This window comes from Pimephales promelas, chromosome 16, assembly GCF_988280905.1.
Source record: "Pimephales promelas chromosome 16, fPimPro1.hap1.1, whole genome shotgun sequence".
NCBI lineage: Eukaryota > Metazoa > Chordata > Actinopteri > Cypriniformes > Leuciscidae > Pimephales > Pimephales promelas.
The window spans coordinates 22,751,020-22,772,365 of NC_142784.1; the positions used below are offsets into that span (position 1 = coordinate 22,751,020).

At 36.2% G+C, this 21,346-nt stretch overlaps 2 protein-coding genes across 3 annotated transcripts; both read left to right on the forward strand.

The window, feature by feature from the left end:
- The first annotated feature begins 9,240 nt into the window (after positions 1-9,240).
- On the forward strand, positions 9,241-12,828 carry LOC120478612 (cdc42 effector protein 2). The gene is made up of 2 exons (XM_039670563.2): positions 9,241-9,503; positions 11,056-12,828. The coding sequence occupies exon 2, from the start codon at positions 11,271-11,273 to the stop codon at positions 12,081-12,083; it is 813 nt and encodes a 270-aa protein (XP_039526497.2). The 5' UTR covers positions 9,241-9,503; positions 11,056-11,270; the 3' UTR covers positions 12,084-12,828.
- A 418-nt stretch (positions 12,829-13,246) lies between these two features.
- Positions 13,247-19,944, forward strand: ercc2 (ERCC excision repair 2, TFIIH core complex helicase subunit). 2 transcript variants are annotated; one of them, XM_039670750.2, is made up of 24 exons: positions 13,247-13,410; positions 13,531-13,630; positions 13,964-14,041; positions 14,149-14,211; positions 14,300-14,413; positions 14,492-14,608; positions 15,036-15,152; positions 15,252-15,375; positions 15,463-15,559; positions 15,659-15,792; positions 16,373-16,541; positions 16,673-16,791; positions 17,025-17,094; positions 17,170-17,239; positions 17,523-17,624; positions 18,019-18,082; positions 18,172-18,293; positions 18,379-18,471; positions 18,595-18,667; positions 18,779-18,849; positions 18,927-19,070; positions 19,142-19,285; positions 19,462-19,573; positions 19,835-19,944. In XM_039670750.2, exons 1-23 carry the CDS (start codon positions 13,406-13,408, stop codon positions 19,552-19,554), a joined length of 2,283 nt encoding a protein of 760 aa, XP_039526684.1. In that variant the 5' UTR covers positions 13,247-13,405; the 3' UTR covers positions 19,555-19,573; positions 19,835-19,944. The 2 variants fall into 2 exon arrangements, with proteins under 2 accessions (XP_039526684.1, XP_039526682.1); XM_039670748.2 differs by lacking the exon at positions 19,835-19,944 and having other exon boundaries at positions 19,462-19,658.
- The last annotated feature ends 1,402 nt before the right edge of the window (positions 19,945-21,346 follow it).

Consider the following 21,346-nt stretch of genomic DNA (forward strand, 5'->3'; position numbering starts at 1 on the left):
CTTGGTAACCAAACAGTTTTGGGGACCATATATTGTTTTAAAGCCATACAGCATGACATGGGGATGGGTAAACAATGACAGGATTTTTATTTTTGGATGACCTATCCCTTTAATTGCCATGTAGGTTACCTTTATGGCTCTTCAAACACTGGCCTTACCACCAATGTCAACTGATGAACTTAAAATGGTGTTCGTTTGTTTAATGTCTCCACTCTGTCATTTGTTGTTGGGTTGAACCTCCCTAAATGAGAAACCCCAGAAAATATCCTATTTGACTATTTTTTAATTTTTACATTTAGTCTGTTGTAAACACATTTCTATACAGGGTACCACCACACCCTGCTGTTTTTATAACTGGAGTGGTAAGAGTGTTGATTTTCTTTGGCAGGGGAAACAGGCCTTGATTAAACAGAGGCTAAATTTGCGTAATGTTCTTATAAAGTAGCTTATTTTAGCCCAGCTGCTTTGTTTTAAAATGAATGCAAAGTTTTTCTCAGAACAAAACAGCTTCTTGTCACGGACGTACCATCAACACTGATTGAAAATAGAAGAGTTGAATGATGCGTTGGCATTTTTTTTGTGTCACTATTCCTCGGCAAGAACTAAATTAAGAATAGGTGTAGTGTCCCTCATATTAACCAAAAATGATTATACAAGTAGTTTTCATTTCTTGTATAAAATGATGTTCTATGATTTAATTTCAAATTGCTAAATATATACACTGTAAAAATGATATGCTTTATCTAATCAATAAAATTGTGGCAACAGATTACAAGCAATATTATTTATTAAATTGAACAAATTAGAATTGAGTAATAGTTAATCAAATTAATATTCTAATTAATTCTAATTTGTACAATTTAATTAATAATATTGCTTGTAATATGTTGCCACAATTTTATTGATTAGATAAAGCATATTATTTTTTTCAGTGTACGGCATTAATACAATGAAAAGTAAAGGTCTGCCTGCCATTTAATTCACAGCAAATAAGGACCCAAAATTGAAAGATTTATGTGGAAAAAACGTCAGACTTCTGATATTTTTTTTATTTTTTTTTACTGAGAGCCTATTTTTAGTTTTACCTTTACTGGAAGCCATGCTGCCAATCTAGAACTGTTTAGGAGATTAAGTTGCACTAAACATCATGCCAAATTTCTACAGCCGTCATGTTTGCGATTCCCATGTGGTCACAACTACAACCTTGTCTTTGGTCCCTCCACCCTATTTCCTGCCCTCTTTGAGGAATTCCAACTAGCCCTCGTTTTTCTTGGGAAGACTGATCTGAGCCAGGAACGAGATGTCTGCTGAAGAGACCTCAAAAATAAAACTGGCTTCCTTTTGAAAAAAACAGATGGGGAAATTCAATCAGTCAATGAGTGGAGCCTTCCTTTTCATTCCAAACACTTTCTTCCTATTCCGATGAAGGGGAAAAAACATATTCAAATAGACTGTTATGTATATATGTATAAATAACACTCGGGTTGTGACAAAAATAGCATGGAGTAAGTCCTTTAACTGCAGTCATTGCTACTTTTAACCAAGTTTTTTTTTTTTCACAGCAAGATTGTGGTGTATAAGTCCATTTTGGTTTGGTTGATTTAATGTGAAGTCCTGTAACCAAGTAAAATGTTCTAAAACACTGATAAAAACCCAAACCTTTTAGATCATTTTCAAGGTAAAAATATACTTGTTTTTAGTCTGTATTCATTTTCTTAAAGGGCACCTATTATGGAAAATTCACTTTTACATGGTGTTTGAACATAAATGTGAGTAAAACCACCCTAGAATGATATAAATCCACCCACTGGTTTTTTTTCAATCTCAATAAATCATATGCACTGCCACTGCCTCAGAACGAGCTGTTCAGTACGGAGATTCAGCTCTTTGTGACGTAGAAGTGAGAAAGGGGTTTGATTGACAGTGTGGCTGTGGCCTAGACCCCGCCCTCGGTGATCTGTACACACATCCTCCATTGTTTCAACGACAGCCGGTAATGTCTCATGGAAACATAAGTGTTCTGTCGTGGACTCGTGGGTTAATCCTGTTGTTGTGGCTTAAAAATTAATCCTCAAGTGTGGATCGTCGTCTACTGTTTGCGATCCACCGTCACCTGTGTAGCTAGTAAGTGTATTTTATGATTTTTGAGCAAATAGTAATTTCAGTCTGTCAGCCAATTCAACAACGAAATTATGCGTCTAAAGTTGTTGTCGTCATAGGATGTCTGTGTATAGACGAATCCGACGAGCGTTCTTGTGTAGGCTGCCATCTTGTGGCGACGCCATTACTGAGCTGTTACACCGGCATAGACATATGCACCGGTATGTAAACAAACCTCGGAGATAAGGTGATAACGCACCCTTGATGACAGCTACAGCCAGGCAGACTTGTTGGGTTGATGATGTTAGACATTGGCCTCCAGTCACAGATGAAGGTACAAACGATCTTACAGATTATTTATGAAAATAGCTTGGCAAGCAAGCTAGGCTAACGTTTGCTACCGAGGAAACTAAAAAAAAGATCTGTCCATTTGGCAACAATAAATAAATAAATAAATGAAATCAAATAAACAAATTCATGTTTTTCATTTGTGTCCATTATTTATCTAATTTTTACATTGCAACGGGCATGGGTAAGGTAACGTTACAGCTAGAAAGTATACATAATATCGACCAACTACTGTTTTTAAACCATGGAAAGAGGTCAATATAACAGCAGGAGAACAATTATGTCACATAACGTTACATTCAGCTCAGGAAAGCCATTTAATGACCATAGCATGTAAATTGAATAGAAAAAATAACAAGAGAGGAGATTTTGCTGATCACTATATCACACATTTATTATATTTTTTTACTTATGTCATTAAATAATTGTTATTATACGCGAATGTCCGCGTCTTGTACTCGCCCAGGAAATCTGTGTTTACCGTACGGCTCCAGACAGTGGCAGTCGACCCGGGGTATTCACAGTGTTTTCTCTTCAAAATTGAAATTTTACTGCCACCATTGAAACAATTTATAACAGAAACTGTTTACCCACTCGACATTATACAAGGGCTAACGTTGTAACGTTAGTGTCAGTCGTAAATCTCGAGCTGTTTATTCCAGTGGACGCAAGTTGCAACTAAAACAATAGGAGGCAATGGCGCAACGCTACCCAGCAACAGCTCAGTAATGGCGCCCGCTTACTTCCGGTAGTTTCGCCGGATTCGTCTATATAATTTAAACATTGTTTGTATAGTGTGTAACCACACTTTATAAATATATATTTAAAGATATTGTATTAAAAACTGCATATATGTTGTTGTTCTGTAAGTTAGCCATCTTCTCACATTTGCCACAGAAGCACCTGTATGACAAGCTAAACATGACGCCACAGGTCCCTCGCATAAATGTAATTTTGCGTGTACGTAGCAAACTTTATCACAGAATGTGTAAGTTATGTAGTTTCAAAAAAATGCGCCAGCATTAGTGTTTGTGTGTGTGTTGCACATCCATACTTGCAAAAAGACGCGATTACAACAACGCTATAAGTACATAAATGTATCAAATAACCATACCGAGACGTACTAGTCCATTCTCAAGTGTTTATTCTGCCGGAGTCTCTCTTCGTACTATTTATATATTCCGATTCAAACGTACGCTGAATGACATTCAAAACTGCGCGTCTCTCACTCTCCCCTTCTGCTTACCGACTGCCATAGGTATCAAGTTACGCCCTCATCCAAAGGCAGGGCGGGGATATGCAGCTCATTTGCATTAAGGTGGCAGACACCCATAACAGCTCATTTTTAATCAGGGCCCAAAATAACATTTTCAAATGGCTATAATAAATTAACTGTGGGGTATTTTGAGCTGAAACTTCACAAATACATTCTGGGGACACCCGAGACCAATATTACATCTTGTAAAAAGGGGCATAATAGGTGCCCTTTAAGATTACTCCTTTGGACCTCATCAAAATGTTTGTTCACAATATGTTGTTTTTTTATTTTATTTTTTATAAATGACCCAATCATGAGTCTAAAAGGGGTCCACTGTGTTTAAAAGTTGTCTTTTTACATGATGTGTATGGATATGCCACACTGATTTTGAATGGGTGGGCAAAATTTAATTTCTTCACTGCTCAACAACAACAACAACAAAAAATTGTTTATTACTAGGGTAAATACATTTTTACAGTTACACCATCTAGACAGTTTGATTTTGTCAAAAGTGTAAAAAAAAATGCAAAAAAAATAATTTTTAAAGCTGCAGTCCAAAGTTTTTTGTGTCGCCATCTCTGTTCGAAATCTCCAATTGAAGTAATTCACGGTCTTATCAACTTTACGTGAGTTGTGCTTTGACACGGCACAGCGAGGATGAACACAATGTTTGAGGAGAGTTTGCAGCTGTCAGTCACCGTGCCGGTGTGGATACTGCCAGATTATTCTTTTAGGAAGTATGAACAACATAATTTTCCCCGGAAAATGTCATGAACTAGTAAGAAACATCCACTTTTGTTCTGGTTCTGACATTGCAGTAAATCGCACTGATTAAATAGAAAAATCTCTTAACATATCATGAAAAACCGTGTAAATTATACTTCAAATTGTTAATGTTAACAACATCAGTATTGCTTGACAACATGTAATGTCCTTCCGATATGTATCCTTGTTTTCTTTTTTAATGTAGCTACTCCGAAGTACGAACGAAGTCTAGTATTTTACAGCGGGTGAATCTGTTGTCACTGGTGATTGTTGTTTGAACCTTTCTGGATCCGCCATCAAATTGATAAGTTTAACGATATCAAGTTCTGTAAGAAAAGGCTATAAATCTCCACCTCCAACATCTTCACATGCAATATAGCTTAAACTAGTCGAGACTCCTTTTTTATGTGCACAGATGTGACGTAATGACGTCTCAAATCTCCTGCGGAAATCCACCAGTACCACTGGAATTAAAAACGTTATTACAAGCCTACCGCTTTGAATCAAGCTAAGGCAAGCAGATAGTTTTGAACACTGGCTGGTTATGTATTTTCTCAAATATGTATTTTGAATCATTTTTAACCCCAAAAAAACTACAGACTGCAGCTTTAAGTCATTGTATGGATTTTATTTCTAAGGCATCTTGAATAACAAAACAATGTATGCATATACTTTTAAACCAAGTAAGCAACTTTCGTTTTCAACTCAACATGCATTACGTGTGTGTCTGTCTGTGAGAGAGCCGTTTAATGATAATTACTGCGGTGAATTCAAACATAGTCTACTGAGTTCCCACAGCAGCCCCTCGGCCCTCTGGGAACTATCTGCACTAAATGGGTCATATACAGTCTGTTTATTTCTTTTCCTGCTGAGCTGTGCCTTTTCCCAGGTCTGTTCCCATTAGATTGCTGTAGTAAATCACACCAATTTTTGTGACATGTCAATGACACTGAAGTGTTAAGCTATTTCAGACTCGGCTAAAAATATAAATATATTTTATTCGTCACTCTTTGTTTTATTTAAGCCCTTTACTTTGTATTGTTTTCTTATCTTATTTTGTATTCACCGTCCACAATGGAAGCAATATGTCCTTGTGAGGAACAGAGACTAAATAGACCATGACTGGAATCATGTAGTGTAACAAAAAAACAAACAAACAAATTGGTTCAATTCTGTACATTTGTGTTTATGGCATGCAGGCTTTTAAAATATTTCTTTCACCATTTGAACTCCAGTTACAGTATAATCTCTCGATTCAGTGATTAATAGGCTTATTTATTAAGCTCTATCTACTCTATTCACTAAAACAATTTATGCTAAATTTACGCAAAAAAAAAACAGTTGTTGCCAGAAAAAAAATTTACTTGGTGGTGACGAGATAGTCACATGATGAGTTAAATCTCATCTCAACCATCATGGTAGCTAACACGCGACATGCAATAAACATTAATTTTACATTAGATGTAATAACTGATTAAAAAAAGAAAGAAGAAATGTTATTTCAACAAAAATACATCAAAAGTCATACATCAAATGTTATGTACTCACACACGTGTCAATTTACGTTTTTTCACTGTAAGTTATACAATAACTTGTTCTTCTTTACTTCCAAAAACTGTACATTTAATGATATTTTACTGTAAAATTTCATCATATGACACAGAATCAATCTGTTAACCAATTAGTTTTTCACCGTAGCATTTTACCATAGTCTTTTACTGTTAAAATCACGATAGTTTTTTAGTGTACAACATAACCATATTATGTCATTTATTCTAGATAGAATAAAATAAGCATTATTATATAATAAAAAGTCTAATCTCAGACATCAGTATACCAGACATCAATTGTTGAGTGTGATTTCATAGTGGAATTACCGCTCTTTTTCCATCTCAGCTTAGTGTGTCATCCTCCCAGTGTGCTGTCTGACAGGCCTGTGTGCTGAACACTGTGAAAACACTCAGAGCACTAATGCGAACCACATGTCATATCTCGAAATTCCCAGAATTCCCACTAGTAAGGTCACTTAGCTAGTCAATTGTCCTGCAAAATCGGTCCCTCATTCAGCATTCCCCATTTACTGCCCATTCATGCAATACACACAGTAACATCTTTGATGGATTGACGACTTACGAGGGCCCCGCAGAAGGGGGTTCTTGACCCGTGGGTTCAACCTGGCCCTCTGCGTCAGAGCTGACCAGTAACTGAACCCTCAAGTGCTAAACCACTGATTAATTCAACCAGAACTGACATTAGACCTTCCAAGGAATATGTGGAGGAGGACGGTCTTAATCCTCACATGGTTTCTGCAGTGGTCTGATAATTGGTTGATGTAACAAATATATGTGACCTTATTTCACAAAACATCACAGAAGTATTTATGCCATTACAGTTTGGTCTGACAGAGGAGAAAGGGGAATTTCTAGGTCACTGAATCACAGTCTAAGGAACATTTTTACACAGATAATGAGACACTATGGAATATTATTCAGTCAAGTGACAACACTATGATACATAAGGTGAAAAGATGTTGAAATTTACAGGAATAGCTATATTGAAAACGGGTTAGAATGCGGTGTAATGTGTGTTAAAGTTATAAATGTCAGTTCTGTGACTGTTGGAAGTCTGATAATAATTCCAGAGGTAGTCGTTGATTTTAACATTAACTGGAGCTTAAACCCACAGAGCCATAAAAACAGAGACCTGTTTTAAAGGATGGTTTGAGAGGGCCTTGTATGCATATTTGTAGTCTGAGATCAACTTGGCCCATCGTCCTATAAAACTACGTAGACTGTGTCAAATGTTTCTTATTTGGAAAAAATCTATTTAATAAATTTGGTTCTCTTTGCTGTTTTCAGCATTTTTTTTTTTTAAATCTTTAAACAAAGATAATGATCTGGCATTTAGTCACATTTGTCAGTCAGAAATTCATCACTGTTTCAAACACACCAAATTGATTCATCTGATTTCTTTAGGAAACATGACACACAATTATGCCATTTAAAAAAAAAAGTCCAAAATGATAATCAGAATGGTTAAAGTATAAAGTTAACGATTCCTAAAAGTTATTTAAACTTGTACAATGTATTGTAGCCAGATTTATTGAACATTAAATAATATACAGTCGGCTATTTAACTTAAAAATACTCAAAACCAGTTAAAGCCACAAGTGATTATTTGCAAAACCATTTTTATATTTTATTGAACTTTAAGTCTTTGAAAAACATTTAATATGTGTCAATTAAAAAACATAAACCTATTCCTGATTATTGTACTATTTCCATGTGTATTAATTTGTTCAAGAATTATTTTTGAAAACAAAAGTTTGTTAAACAAAAAATAACTTTTTACCTATAGTGTTAAGTGTTACCAGTAAAGGCAACACTTTGCTTATGCAACATGTCTTGCTTTGTTTTTTATGAAATCTACAGGGTAGGGCTTGTCTCCCATGAGTCAATGCCGCATCAGCATGGAAAAAAACATCAAGCATTTGCTATGTTGAGTGGCCTGAAGGCAGAGGAACAGTTCACCATGAAACTTCTGTCATTATATTTACTCATTGGCATGTCAAACCCATCTGACTTTAGTTCTTCAATGCAAACAAGATTTAAGTGTACTCGACTTATACTGAGAGAAAAGTCCAAGTATATTTGACCTGTACTTTTACTTTTACAAACTTAAATGTATGATTAAGTATTTAAAGTAGCCTATACGTGGCTTGTAGTCGTGTTAAATTAAAGTATTAAAAATACTTTTTTTTACATATAGTCTTATGAAACTTGCATTGTTTGAAAATATTGATCAAGATATTGATATAAAACAAATATGTTTCTAATTCTGCATATATGAATTTTTGTGTAGGCTAGTCCACTGGTAGTGTACATTGGAATTTACTTTAATTCTACTTTACTCTTTCCGACTGAATTTTCCAGCTATCCATGTTTTCACTGTTATACGGTAGGGAAAGTTATACACAGGGAAAGAAGAAGCTGAAATAAATAAGTGATGGAAGATTGCTAACTCAAATGTAAAATAACGTGATCATCATACTTTAAACAGTGTGTAAATCAAAACTGCTTAATGTTTCCAAATGAAATGAAGCGCGTAACCCATGAAGAGAAAACGACTGTGAAGCGTTGGGGGTGTTGGACTCAATCTACTCCATCCATCTGTTTTGATCATTGTTCTGAATCTGATCAAGGCCTAGTCTTTGACACAAATGAAATTTTGTGTTGTTGAATGAAATTGAAATTGTCAAGTGTTGATAAAAAAGGATGCATTAAAGTTTACTACTGTTACACTTCTAGTACACTTAAACATAAACTTTTATACACTAAAAGTGGGCCAATTTAGTCCCAGAGGTATTAAAATAGTTTACTAATAGTACATGACAGTAGTATACTTATATGTAGTATACTTAAAATATCCTTGAACACTTTCTTTTACTGTCTATAGTAGCCTACATTTACAAATTTACTAATAGTACATGACAGTAGTATACTTACTACATAATGTAGTATACTTAAAATATCCTTGAACACTTGAAGTAGACTATTTTTATTTATTTATTTTTTCGTAAGCGCTCCCTCCCTGGTCACTATTTACTTTCGCTGTATCTAAAAGAGCAGCGTGGACATTGAATTTGTTTTGTGCATACGATTTTAAAAAAGAGGTTTAAAATCGTTTTGAAGCTTTTACGAGTGAACTGCCCCTTTAATTGCAAATAAATAACGGACTGAGGAAACGGTCAGCTTTAAACGACAAAACTTCCTGAATTTTGAACAGATATTCACCGTACAGCGGTGATTAAGGCATCCTCCTCCTGCCAAAAATGTCATCATTCACGAGCATGATGAGCGCACGCCCCCGTCCCGTCCCTGCCCTTCTGCAGCTCGTCACTCTCTCAGCTTCAGCGAATTTAAGAGGTTTAGCAACCCTACCGAGAACGCGCACAGACAGCAGCTTATCCACTAACACCCCGGAATAACCTATCAGTACCAGAACAAACGAGGGTTTCAACGCAATATCAAAGGCAAGTACAGTTACTTTCACATGAAGTTTGGAATATTGAATATCAACTTGAGATTTACAGTGTCAAGGTGTGTCAGGTCATGATTACTTGGTTGAATCTGATACATTGCCATTTAATTTGAAGGATATTGGCGTATCTATATATAAACTCATCATTAACACTGAACATTTTGCTTCCTTAAATGTTTAAGGACATTTTTTATTAAATTTCTGATGACAACAACCGAACTGAAAACTCTCTAAACTCATATATTCAAGTTAACATGACAGACATTATTGTAAGTGTAATGGATGCATGCACACATATTATTGCATAGTAGTGATGAAAACACTGTTACAGTGCGTTTAAGGAAAATTTCAGAAGACCTCTAAAACTGGCTTTATCATTGCATGGTCAGATCAGGGTCTTGGTGACTGTAAAAGCCCTTAATTATAATACTTAAGGTTTTAGTCATCCACATCCCTGCTCATTTAGCTATATATATATATATATATATATATATATATAAACTGATAAATAACCAACCCCGCCATTCTCTAAACACCATGGTGGGTGTGGACTGAAGTTTCGGCTATGTTAAAGCAATAACACCATGTGGTTTACTAGGGAAATCCGGGAATTGGCTGATCTCAAGGACAGTTTTTAGTAACAGTGTTTAGCCATTACATAATAAGAGTGAGTTAGTGTAACTGGTCCAAGTGATTTTCTGAAGGTCACGAGGACAGATGTACATTAGGTGATGCTTCTTCTCTACATTGACAGAACACACAGCTTTTAAACATTCAATATATATTTTTTGTCTTTCTTTTAACAAACATGTTTTCACAGTTGCGTCACACACCAGTAAATCTCAGCAACAAGCTGTGAGCAGTCTAAATGGTAAAAACATATGGCTCTCATAGAGAAACAATAACAGAAATGTGCTTGGTTTAATGCTTGTAGTTCCCAGTAATGGCGTAATTAACTTAAGGCTATAGCAAAAATAACCACTTTAATTCTGTCTTTTCCCTTACACACACACACACACTCTAAGTAAATAATAATACTGTGCTATTAGTCTGCTGTATTCACTGATTTCCAAAGGTTATGCAATCTTCACATTAAATTTAAATGTGGAATACAATAGTAAATGTCAGTGTGAATGTAATTTACAGTAATAGCTAGAGCTCAAAGGGGAATAAAAACTATAGGGAGTTCTAATCTCGTTCTCTACTGCCAATAATGTTCTGGGGCAGTCAAAAATATACCCATAAAGGCATGCATGCACACAATCTATTCACTATTTTATCTAACAAAAAATCCAACAAATCCCTGCAACACGTTTTGGAAGAAGTGACATCTCTGAGGGTTTGTAATTTATAGGTAAGTAGCTGCAAAGACTAGAGAGAAAAAATATAAATCAACGCTTTTCTTTTTTGTTCAAATTGCACAATAAATAAATGTGCTTCTCTCTCTCTCTCTGTGTGTGTGTGTGTGTATTTTTAATTCTACAACACACTCTTGACTTTCACATGTTGTAAATCTGCCTTCTCCTTTTTTTTTTGTTCCTCAGATCTGCTGTTGTGATGATAAATTCCTGGAGGAGCTGAAGAGTTTACATAAGACATAAAGGACGTCGCTTCCAGTTGCCATTTTGGGATTTAAAAGTGAAATAAAGGTGACCGACCAATCAAAACGTATGAAAGAGCTAATATCAGACTGAGGACTAGGTTCCTCTTAATTTCTGCTACAAATACAGACGTTTCACACCGAATACTGGGAAACAGAATGCCAGCCAAGACGCCCATGTACTTAAAGACATCTACACCAAAGCGAGGAAAGAAGTTGAAAATACGAGACGTTCTTTCAGGCGACATGATAAGCCCGCCGTTGGGTGATGTGCGTCACAGTGCTCATGTCGGGCCTGAGGGAGAAGGGGACATGTTTGGCGATGTGGGATTCTTACACGGCAAACTTGACATGCTTCCTGCCCTCAATCAACCGCCCAGCTCTCGTTTTCACAGCATGGACAGAAGAATGGATGAGATCTGTGATGCGAATAGCAAGAGCCACAGTTACCATCGCAGTCATAATTATCATCACAACTCTCTCCTCAAAACCACAATCTCCATGCCGGTGTTTATCGCGCCAGTGCAACCTCCTCCTAAACCCCCCCGTTTGCATTTAGACGAGCAGTCGACTCCTGTTCATCAGCAGCAGCGCTCCATGTCTGTGTGTGAGGAAGGAATTGAGAAGTGCAGGGATCCCTGCCGTGACCACCTCACTCTCTCCGCCTCAATCCCAGTCCTGCCACACCTGGTGCCTTCCACGGGCTCCTTATCCGAGGCTTCCTCGGACGACTCCATGTCGGAAGGCTGTGGTCCGCTGGATCCAAAACGAGGCTTGAGTCTGGACTCTGATGCAGGGCTCAGTAATGAGGACCTGCGGAGCGAACACTGCGAGTCTCCGGCTATCTCACCCAGTATGTCACGCTCAGAGTCCCTAATGGGTTTGGACCTGGACCTGGGACCATCCATTTTGGATGATGTTCTTAGCATCATGGACCGTTATAAGACTGTGGAGGAGAGACATGAGATATGAGGGGATTCACTTCAGATACTATGATATAAGTGTCAGCTCACCCATGCCATCTTTTTATGCCTGTTTCAGAGGACAATGAAAGAATTGGGATTAAAGAGCAATAGCTGGTTGTGCCACAGATGCTGCAGAGTTATGGCACATTCTTAACCACGTGTAATTATCACAAGTAGGCAGTAATTGTGAAAACTCTGTGATGATGTCATTTTTTAAAAATAGAATGATTCAATCGATCAATCAATTCATTTCCATAAGGTGATCAGGTCATTACACAACAGTGTTAATAGATAACATCACAAGAGCAGTGTTTTCCTGGGTTTCTGGAGATGTAAAAAATTCAAGCACTTACAATTTGTTCATTTTTTTTATATTTGCTGTTGCTTATTAAGCTATGTTTAGTGGGGAATGAAATTGGGAGTTTGGCTATATAGTAATTTTTTCTTGAAAATGTCAAAAAAAAAAAACTCATTAAATTTTGAGGAAGGTATCATTTTTAGTCAAATTAGGAGCATATTATCAAGGAATGGCCCAAAATGCATTTTTGATTTACTTCCAGAGTAAACATATTATGCAGATAAAACATTATATTCTGTTTAGCCTGTGATCTAAAATACTTTTTTCCCCTGCCTATGAGTACAAAGGAAATCACTTTGTAAAGGTTTATCTTTGTTGGGGTATAATGTATAAAGGATATTTTATTGCATTATAATATATTAAATAAAAATGTTCATGTAAATAAAATATATATTATAAATATATGCCTCTGGTTTCTTTCTTTCTTTCTTTCTTTCTTTCTTTCTTTCTTTCTTTCTTTCTTTCTTTCTTTCTTTCTTTCTTTCTTTCTTTCTTTCTTTCTTTCTTTCTTTCTTTCTTTCTTTCTTTCTTTCTTTCTTTCTTTCTTTCTTTCTTTCTTTAATTTACTCTTCTCTTGTATTTATTCTTAAATAATTGATGCTAGTAAAGTACAACTAGTCGGGGAGAATATTTTTTTCAGTGGAAGTTAATTCCGGACTCTTTTTTGATTATTTAGGTCTACCCCAATGGTTCTAAATGCACTTCCGCCAAAATCTTGAATTGACATGCGTATCATCCAATGAGATGAGAGACTGGGGGAGGGTTTTCAAGCTAACATCCAATCACAGAAGGAAAATACCTTACGCGTTTTAATTGCGACAGCTTTTCGTGCTGCTAGGAACGAACTTATAACTCGATAGTAGTAATTTGTGTAATATTCGCATAATAGTTATATATAGATATATTATTGTGTGAAAATAAAGAAAACTGACCACAATAAGTGTTATAGTGCTGTAAAGCTACCAGCTATCATGAAGTGAGTAAAACCGTCAAGTTAATATATGGACTAACGTTAGTAGCATTGCTGCATATCTCCAAAACAATGTGTATATTTACCAGAAGTTTTCTGCCCTTAATTTCCCTTTCATCCCTTTAGGCTGAATATCGACGGGCTATTAGTCTATTTTCCTTATGACTACATTTATCCCGAACAATACTCGTATATGCTTGAGCTGAAGAGGACGCTGGATGCAAAGGTAACGTTATATTATAATCCAATTTCGTCTTATTATTTCATGTTACTTATTATTCAATGTTACATGGTATACTTAATGTAAAATAAAAATCTAAAAGATAAAACATTTACACTTAATACAGAAATATTTCTTTTCGAATTATTATTAAAAAATTCTTTTATAATCTTGCATTAATTGAGAGACTACATAGCCAATTTGTTTATTTTACATTTGTCTAACAACAGAGGCGTTTAAATGACTTAGTGAAAGTTAAAAGTCATTAAAAAAACGTAGATATGTATAATATGTGTATTTTTCTATCTACAATTGTTTCTCTTCTATTATGTGTACTAGGGCCATGGAGTTCTCGAGATGCCCTCAGGAACAGGAAAAACTATTTCTCTTCTTTCCCTCATCGTTGCTTACCAGAAGGTGAGTGATTTCTTAATTACTGTTATACAATCGGAAACTTCACTGTAATGACAGTTTGATAACTTTGCACATATCTTCATTCATATTTTCAATTTCACCTCATGCAGGCTTACCCTTTAGAAGTCACCAAGCTTGTCTACTGCTCTCGCACTGTGCCAGAGATAGAAAAGGTATTCAGTAACTGACATTTTTATAACCCATTGCTTAAAAACTCATCCTATTTTAATTACTTGTCTGCATCCTCTCTTCTCCTGCCAGGTTGTGGAAGAGCTAAGGAAACTAATGGACTATTATACAAAGCAAACAGGAGCAAAAAACGACTTCCTCGCACTGGCGCTTTCTTCACGGAAAAACCTGTGCATTCATCCTGAGGTAGAGGCTGCTAAATGAGCTTCAGCAAAATTTGTGTGCAGGTGAACTCATTAAGCGGAAGTGAATGTGTTATTACAGGTGAGCTCTCTGCGTTTTGGAAAAGAAGTAGATGGAAAGTGTCACAGTCTGACAGCATCGTATATTCGAGCGCAGCATCACAGTAACCCGAGTCAACCTGTCTGCCAGTTCTATGAAGTATGAAGCGTTTCTCAAGTATATGCTGTAGCATTTGGCTTTATTATTTATTTATTTTTTACTTTACAATCCTGCCACTGTTTGTGTCAAATGAGTCACTCAGTTTTGGTCTGTCCCTGTATGCAGGGAATTACAGGATATTTTATTCTATTCTAATGTATGAAATAAACACAAATATGTTTAATGTTTTGAAATATTTAAATATAAATAATAAATATTATTTAATAATAATATAATTAAATAATATTATTTAATTTAATAATAATAATAAATATGTATTATTATTATTATTATTTTACTATTGATATTTAAACTGTATAGTCTTTGATTACTTTAAATTTAAATGAATTTTTTTTTATCTTGTAATCAAAGTAAAAAATGTAATACTATTAAAATAACATTATTAAAATTGAATTCCTGTATGCAGGAATTTGATTCAGTTGGCAGACAAGTGCCCATTCCCCCTGGTATATATAACTTGGATGATCTGAAAGACTTTGGGCGTAGAAAGGGCTGGTGTCCGTACTTCCTGGCACGTTACTCAGTGAGTACTTTGCTAGATTTAGTATGATGCTAGATTTAGTATGATGTTTTTTTTTATGCAAGCAATTGATTGTTGTTGCTTTCATGTTTCTTCATTCAGATTCTTCACGCAAACATAGTAGTGTACAGCTACCATTACTTACTAGATCCAAAAATTGCAGACGTGGTCTCGAAAGAGCTCGCAAAGAAATCTGTAGTCGTGTTCGACGAGGCTCACAACATCGGTGAGAAGCAAATTGTAGTGTTTGTCACTGTCATCCATATCACGCAAGAAAGATCATGGTTATTTAACCTGATATTGTTCCCTCTAGATAATGTGTGTATTGACTCCATGAGCGTCAACATTACCAGGAGGACGCTGGATCGCTGCCAGACTAATGTGGAAACCCTACAAAACACCATTAGCAAGTGCGACAAAATAGTGCGAGAGTGAATTAACAAGTGTCTTATTTACTACTTACAATGGTAATGTTTTTAATTTCCTGCATTCTGCTTGTTCTTTTAAAGAATTAAGGAAACAGATGCTGCCAAACTTCGAGAAGAATATAGGAGATTAGTTGAGGGCCTTAAAGAAGCAAATGTTGCCCGAGAGACTGACATCTACCTGTCCAATCCAGTTTTGCCTGATGAAATCCTCCAAGGTCCGTTTTTATTATCTACAATGACCCACAAAGTATTTGGACATTCAAGCCACGCTTAAAAAGGTGCCTGTCATTGAATTAGATACAATATATTAAGCCAATTTGCATCTGCGAACAAACATCATATTTTTACTCCAAATCTTTTTTATTGGTTTTCAATGACAGTACAACATAACACATCATAAACAGTAGACAGTAAAATATTGTCCATTATTAATCCCTTACATGATCTACCTACTCAATCCAATAGCTAAAAAAATAGAAATAAAAATAAATAAATAAGTACAATAAAAATATTTAAAACAATAATAATAAATTAAATTAAAATAATATGAAAAAAATACATATATATAATATAAAATTACATTCTAAACATCATATTTTGATGATGACTTTTAACCAACTGGTCCCATATTTTTAGTTAGATATGTTTTGTCTTGATTTTGAACAAAAAAAATACAATATCTATCATTGTCAAATGTTTTGCTTCAAATTGCTATACATATTTGGATTTATTAAGACATTTTTAAGTGTGGCTTCAGTGTCCAGATATGTTTGACACATGCGACTCTCACTACAGAGGCTGTTCCTGGCAGCATCCGCACGGCAGAGCACTTTGTAGGCTTTATGAAGCGCCTCCTTGAGTACCTGAAGGCACGTTTGCGGATCCATCATGTGGTGCAGGAGAGTGCTCCTCAGTTCCTCAAAGACATCTTCGAGAAGGTCTGCATTGACCGCAAACCCCTTAGGTGAGAAAAAGAAACAGTCAGTTTCTTCTGCCACCCCGCACTGGAAATAGAACTGATGGTCATTATTATTAAGTAATGAACCCACATATTCACCCCTGCCTAAATGTACTGTATATTTAATCCACTTCCAGATTTTGTGCAGAGAGGCTGCGCTCCCTGCTGAGGACGCTGGAGATTGCAGACATCGCTGACTTCTCAGCCATTACCCTGATCTCACACTTTGCCACACTTGTCAGCACCTACAGTAAAGGTAAGAAAGCCTCATCCTGCCACCATGATGACGCGGTCTTGTTTACCCTTGTTCTGTAACTTTACATGGAAATCCAGTCACTCCAATTGGAATCCATGTGATTAGGAGTTTAGCGTGAGGGCAGAACATTTCGCAGATTTTTCAGCGTTTAAGTTAGTCACGAGGAACCACCGCAGCAACTAACAGAAAGCTGCTCTACTAATGATTTCTTATGAGTAATCATTCTCTTTTAGGCTTCACCATCATCATTGAACCATTTGAAGATAAAACGCCAACAATAGCGAATCCTGTTCTTCACTTCAGGTGCATTCATTCTGCAATTTGACATTCCTATTAAATGTTTATTAGCATTATCACTAACTTTTCCTTTCTCGGCAGTTGTATGGACCCCTCTATCGCCATAAAGCCAGTGTTTGGCCGTTTTCAGTCGGTTATCATCACATCCGGGGTAAGCTGTGCTCCTCAATCCATATGCCGCTATCTTTGCATGAATATTAGATTACACACACCCTACCCACTAATCTCTTCATTATAATCCCACTGTAACACTCATGCCATCTGTGTAAGACATACTTCACTTTCACCTTAAAGTGTGCAGACAAAGTGTCACTTGTCATCAATCCTCAGTATCCTACACTTCTACATCTACATTTATTTATTTTAGAAACTTCACTATTCTGGGTTAGCAACTTTTGGATTTAAGATCATTTTTAATTCTCTCTCTGAATTAGACGCTCTCTCCGCTGGACATCTACCCACGCATCCTTGATTTCCGCCCAGTAACTGTGGCTTGCTTCACCATGACACTGGCACGAACCTGCCTGTGCCCTCTGGTGAGTTATGCCTATGGCAATGCCACCAAACTGTTAATGCAATTGTGCAAATATTTGCATATTTAATTGAAAGTTTTGAAATAAGATATATGAGATGGATGTCAGACAGGCCCCCTTCCCCCATATAGGCAAGATATTTTCAGTATTTCTGCTGTAATTATGACAAAATATTAAATCGATTAACCATAATTAATTTCTTGATTCCAGAAGTTAACCATAGTTTACTTCTTGTATTTGTTTTTGACAATTTACGTTATAGTTTAATTGTTTTAATATATCAATAATAATTCTTTATTTACTTAAGTCATCCTCTGGCCCTCTAGTTGAGAACCACTGCATTAAGCTCTATTATAATTTTTTATCTAGACAATTTTGTCTTTCCAATTTTTTTCAGATTGTTGGCCGAGGGAATGATCAGGTAGCAATGACCTCCAAGTTTGAGACCAGAGAAGATTTTGGTAAGTTGTTTTGTGAATTTTGTTTGTGAAATTGGCTTTATTTTGGAGTGCTGCTGAAAGAGGACCATTTTATTTACTACATCCCATAGCTGTGATCCGGAACTATGGAAACTTGCTGCTGGAAATGTCTGCCATTGTCCCTGACGGAATTGTAGCATTCTTCACAAGTTACATTTACATGGAGAACATTGTGGCCTCCTGGTATGAACAGGTACAAAGAAGCAACTTGATTCCTTCTCCGATCATTTAAAGTGCTGTTATTATAATCATTACTAATTAACTTGCTGGATTTGTAGGGAATCCTTGAGAACATCCAAAGGAACAAGCTCATTTTCATAGAGACCCAGGATGCAGCTGAGACTAGCATGGCCCTGGAGAAGTATCAAGAGGTCAATAATCATTGGTTTTTTAATTATCCCTAATCCTATTTCCCTTAATCATCTTATGTAATATTGACTTTATTTTAAGTGTCCTGTAATAATGTAATCACTTTTGTTATCGTTCACTTTCAGGCCTGTGAGAACGGCAGAGGAGCAATTCTGCTCTCCGTGGCAAGAGGAAAAGTGTCCGAAGGGATTGACTTTGGTGCATACTAGTCCCTTGATCAATTTAGCGCTGTTTGTTTTTAATTCGCAAATTCTTTAATACAATTAAGTTAAACCTTTTGTTGATCAGTTTTCCCTTTTTAACCCCCAGTTCACCATTTTGGTCGTGCCGTTATCATGTTTGGAGTGCCGTATGTTTACACTCAGAGCCGAATCCTCAAGGTATGTAGTGCTCCTAGATCATGATTTCTAATACTGTCTGTAACTAATAAAAACCCTGACCTGTTTGCTTTAATCAGGCACGGTTGGAATACCTCAGAGAGCAGTTTCAAATCCGGGAAAATGACTTCCTGACGTTTGATGCGATGCGGCATGCGGCTCAGTGTGTGGGTAGGGTCATCCGAGGCAAAACAGACTATGGCCTGATGATCTTTGCAGATAAAGTAAGTAAACTGGTGGGAAAGTAACATGTAAACTTTTCTTTGCCGTTTAATTGTGATTTTTTTCCCCTCAGCGTTACGCACGAGCAGATAAGCGAGGAAAGCTGCCTCGCTGGATCCAGGAACACCTCACAGATGGAAGCCTAAATCTGACCACTGATGAGACGGTGCAGTTAGCCAAACACTTTCTGCGACAGATGGCACAGCCCTTCAGACAGGTAAGGTCAAATCATCGATTCAATGATTGAAACCCGTCATGTTTAGTGGGTTTCATTCAGTAAGTTTGTACTTATATTCTTTCTAAACTTAGAAGCAACTGAGATCACGTGCATGCAGAAAGTGAGCTGGGATGAGTTTGTGAGGTGCATAATTCTCAGAAATCTTTGTGTGGCAGGAGGATCAGTTGGGTTTGTCTCTGCTGACCCTGGAACAATTGCAGTCTGAGGATATGCTCCAGAAAATTGCTCAGATTGCACATCAAGCCTGAGGAACAAAATTGAGAAAATGTGTGTATATATATATATGTATTTTTTTTAAAGTGTTTTCTACAACAATCCCAGGAGCATTAATAAATGCTGTTCTTTAACCAGTGTTGTTCTGTACTGTTTGAAGTGCAACATGCTGTCTCAGAAGCAGCTGTCACCACAGTTAGGGGGAGACTATTGAAAGACACCAGGGGCATCATTTATAAAACGTGTGTGTGCACAGATTTGAACTTAGAGTGTGTATGCTAAAATCCACGCCAACATTCATATTTGCCTTGTCAGGTTCTAAGACGTATGCACTTTTCCTTTTTGAAGAGAGTCGGAGAACCTCAGGTGTTTGGAAATCGAAGCAATTCTTGCCGCTCGCCATTCTTGCCGCTCGCCATTCTCAGGTAAAGGATTTGGATGTTGAATGTGCTCTTTTATATGTTAGTGATATTAATTAGGTGCTGTTTACAAGGTGCAGATTTGAAACCATTTAGCTGCACACAATTTCAAGATAATTTGTGACTAATCTAGTAGAGGCATAGTAGAGGCTTTTTTGTGCATACGTTTGTTCCCTGAATCACACGTACACACATTTGAGAAATGATCTTGGCTCAAATGTAGGTTGGTTTCTACACAACATTTTGTAAATGAGGCCCCAGCTAGATATTGATAGGGCCCATATCAGCTGTCATTCACCTATTTATCAGACAGTACACATTTTGATTAAGACAGAGGTAGAACAATTTTATTTGGTTCATCAGCAACATTGTGTACATACTTTATACTTTCTAAGCTCATATGTGAATATGTACTGTAACATTCAACCATGTAGCATGTACAACTGTTTAGATTATGTAACAACTCATTGAATTATAGGTTCAAATACCTCTCAATAACTACTTCAACTAAACTAGATTCATGAAGTTCTGCTCTTATAAAATCCTATAGTGATAAGTACCAAAACTAAAACAATAGTATAGCATATCCTCTCATATTTATACATACAATATGTGCTTGAAATTGAAAAATAAAAAGTCCCTTAATTTTTAGGCACAAGTACCATAATTTTTTGACATTACCTCAGCATTTAATTTATTTTGGAATGTAACATGTAGCTTTAATTAGGAATTTTAAGTGCATTTAGATCTGATTTTAAGATTTGTGTGCAATTGAAATTGTTTAATTCCAATACTATAATTTTACTGCATGATGGTGTGAGAACATGGAATATATTTCACATAATACTACAATATTCTAAATAAACAGAGTTAAGGTGCAGTAACATTAGCAAAATTTTGGAGAAAACTCATGGGCAAAAATACATTTTCTATAGTATGAAGCTTGAAGCTCACACAGAAGTTACTTTCAAACCAGGCAGAAAGTTGGTCGATGTGACAAAATTGCACGTGCAACTTTTTCCTCTCGCACAATTGAAATTACTGTATTTTGCCCACAAAATTTTGCCAAGCAACAACAACAACTAAAACCCCAGCATCCTGCTGAAGGTTGTGGTAAAATTATAGTAATCATAGGAATGAATATGTATTAATATTGGATGGTATTATTAGGAAAACGTCAATCTGGTCTTAGCTTTGGAATGCAATAAGTTAAAATTCACTGTGACTTTTTATAATGCAACTGACTTTAAAAAAACAACAACAGATCAAACTGATTTCAACAAAGTAAAAAAAAGCTGCTTATTTCTGTAAAGCCAAAGTGTGCTTCCTGTTCCCAGGAGCACTTTGACAGACCGCATTCATTGTCACATACTATTTCACATGTTATTGTCAAATACGATCTCTGCAG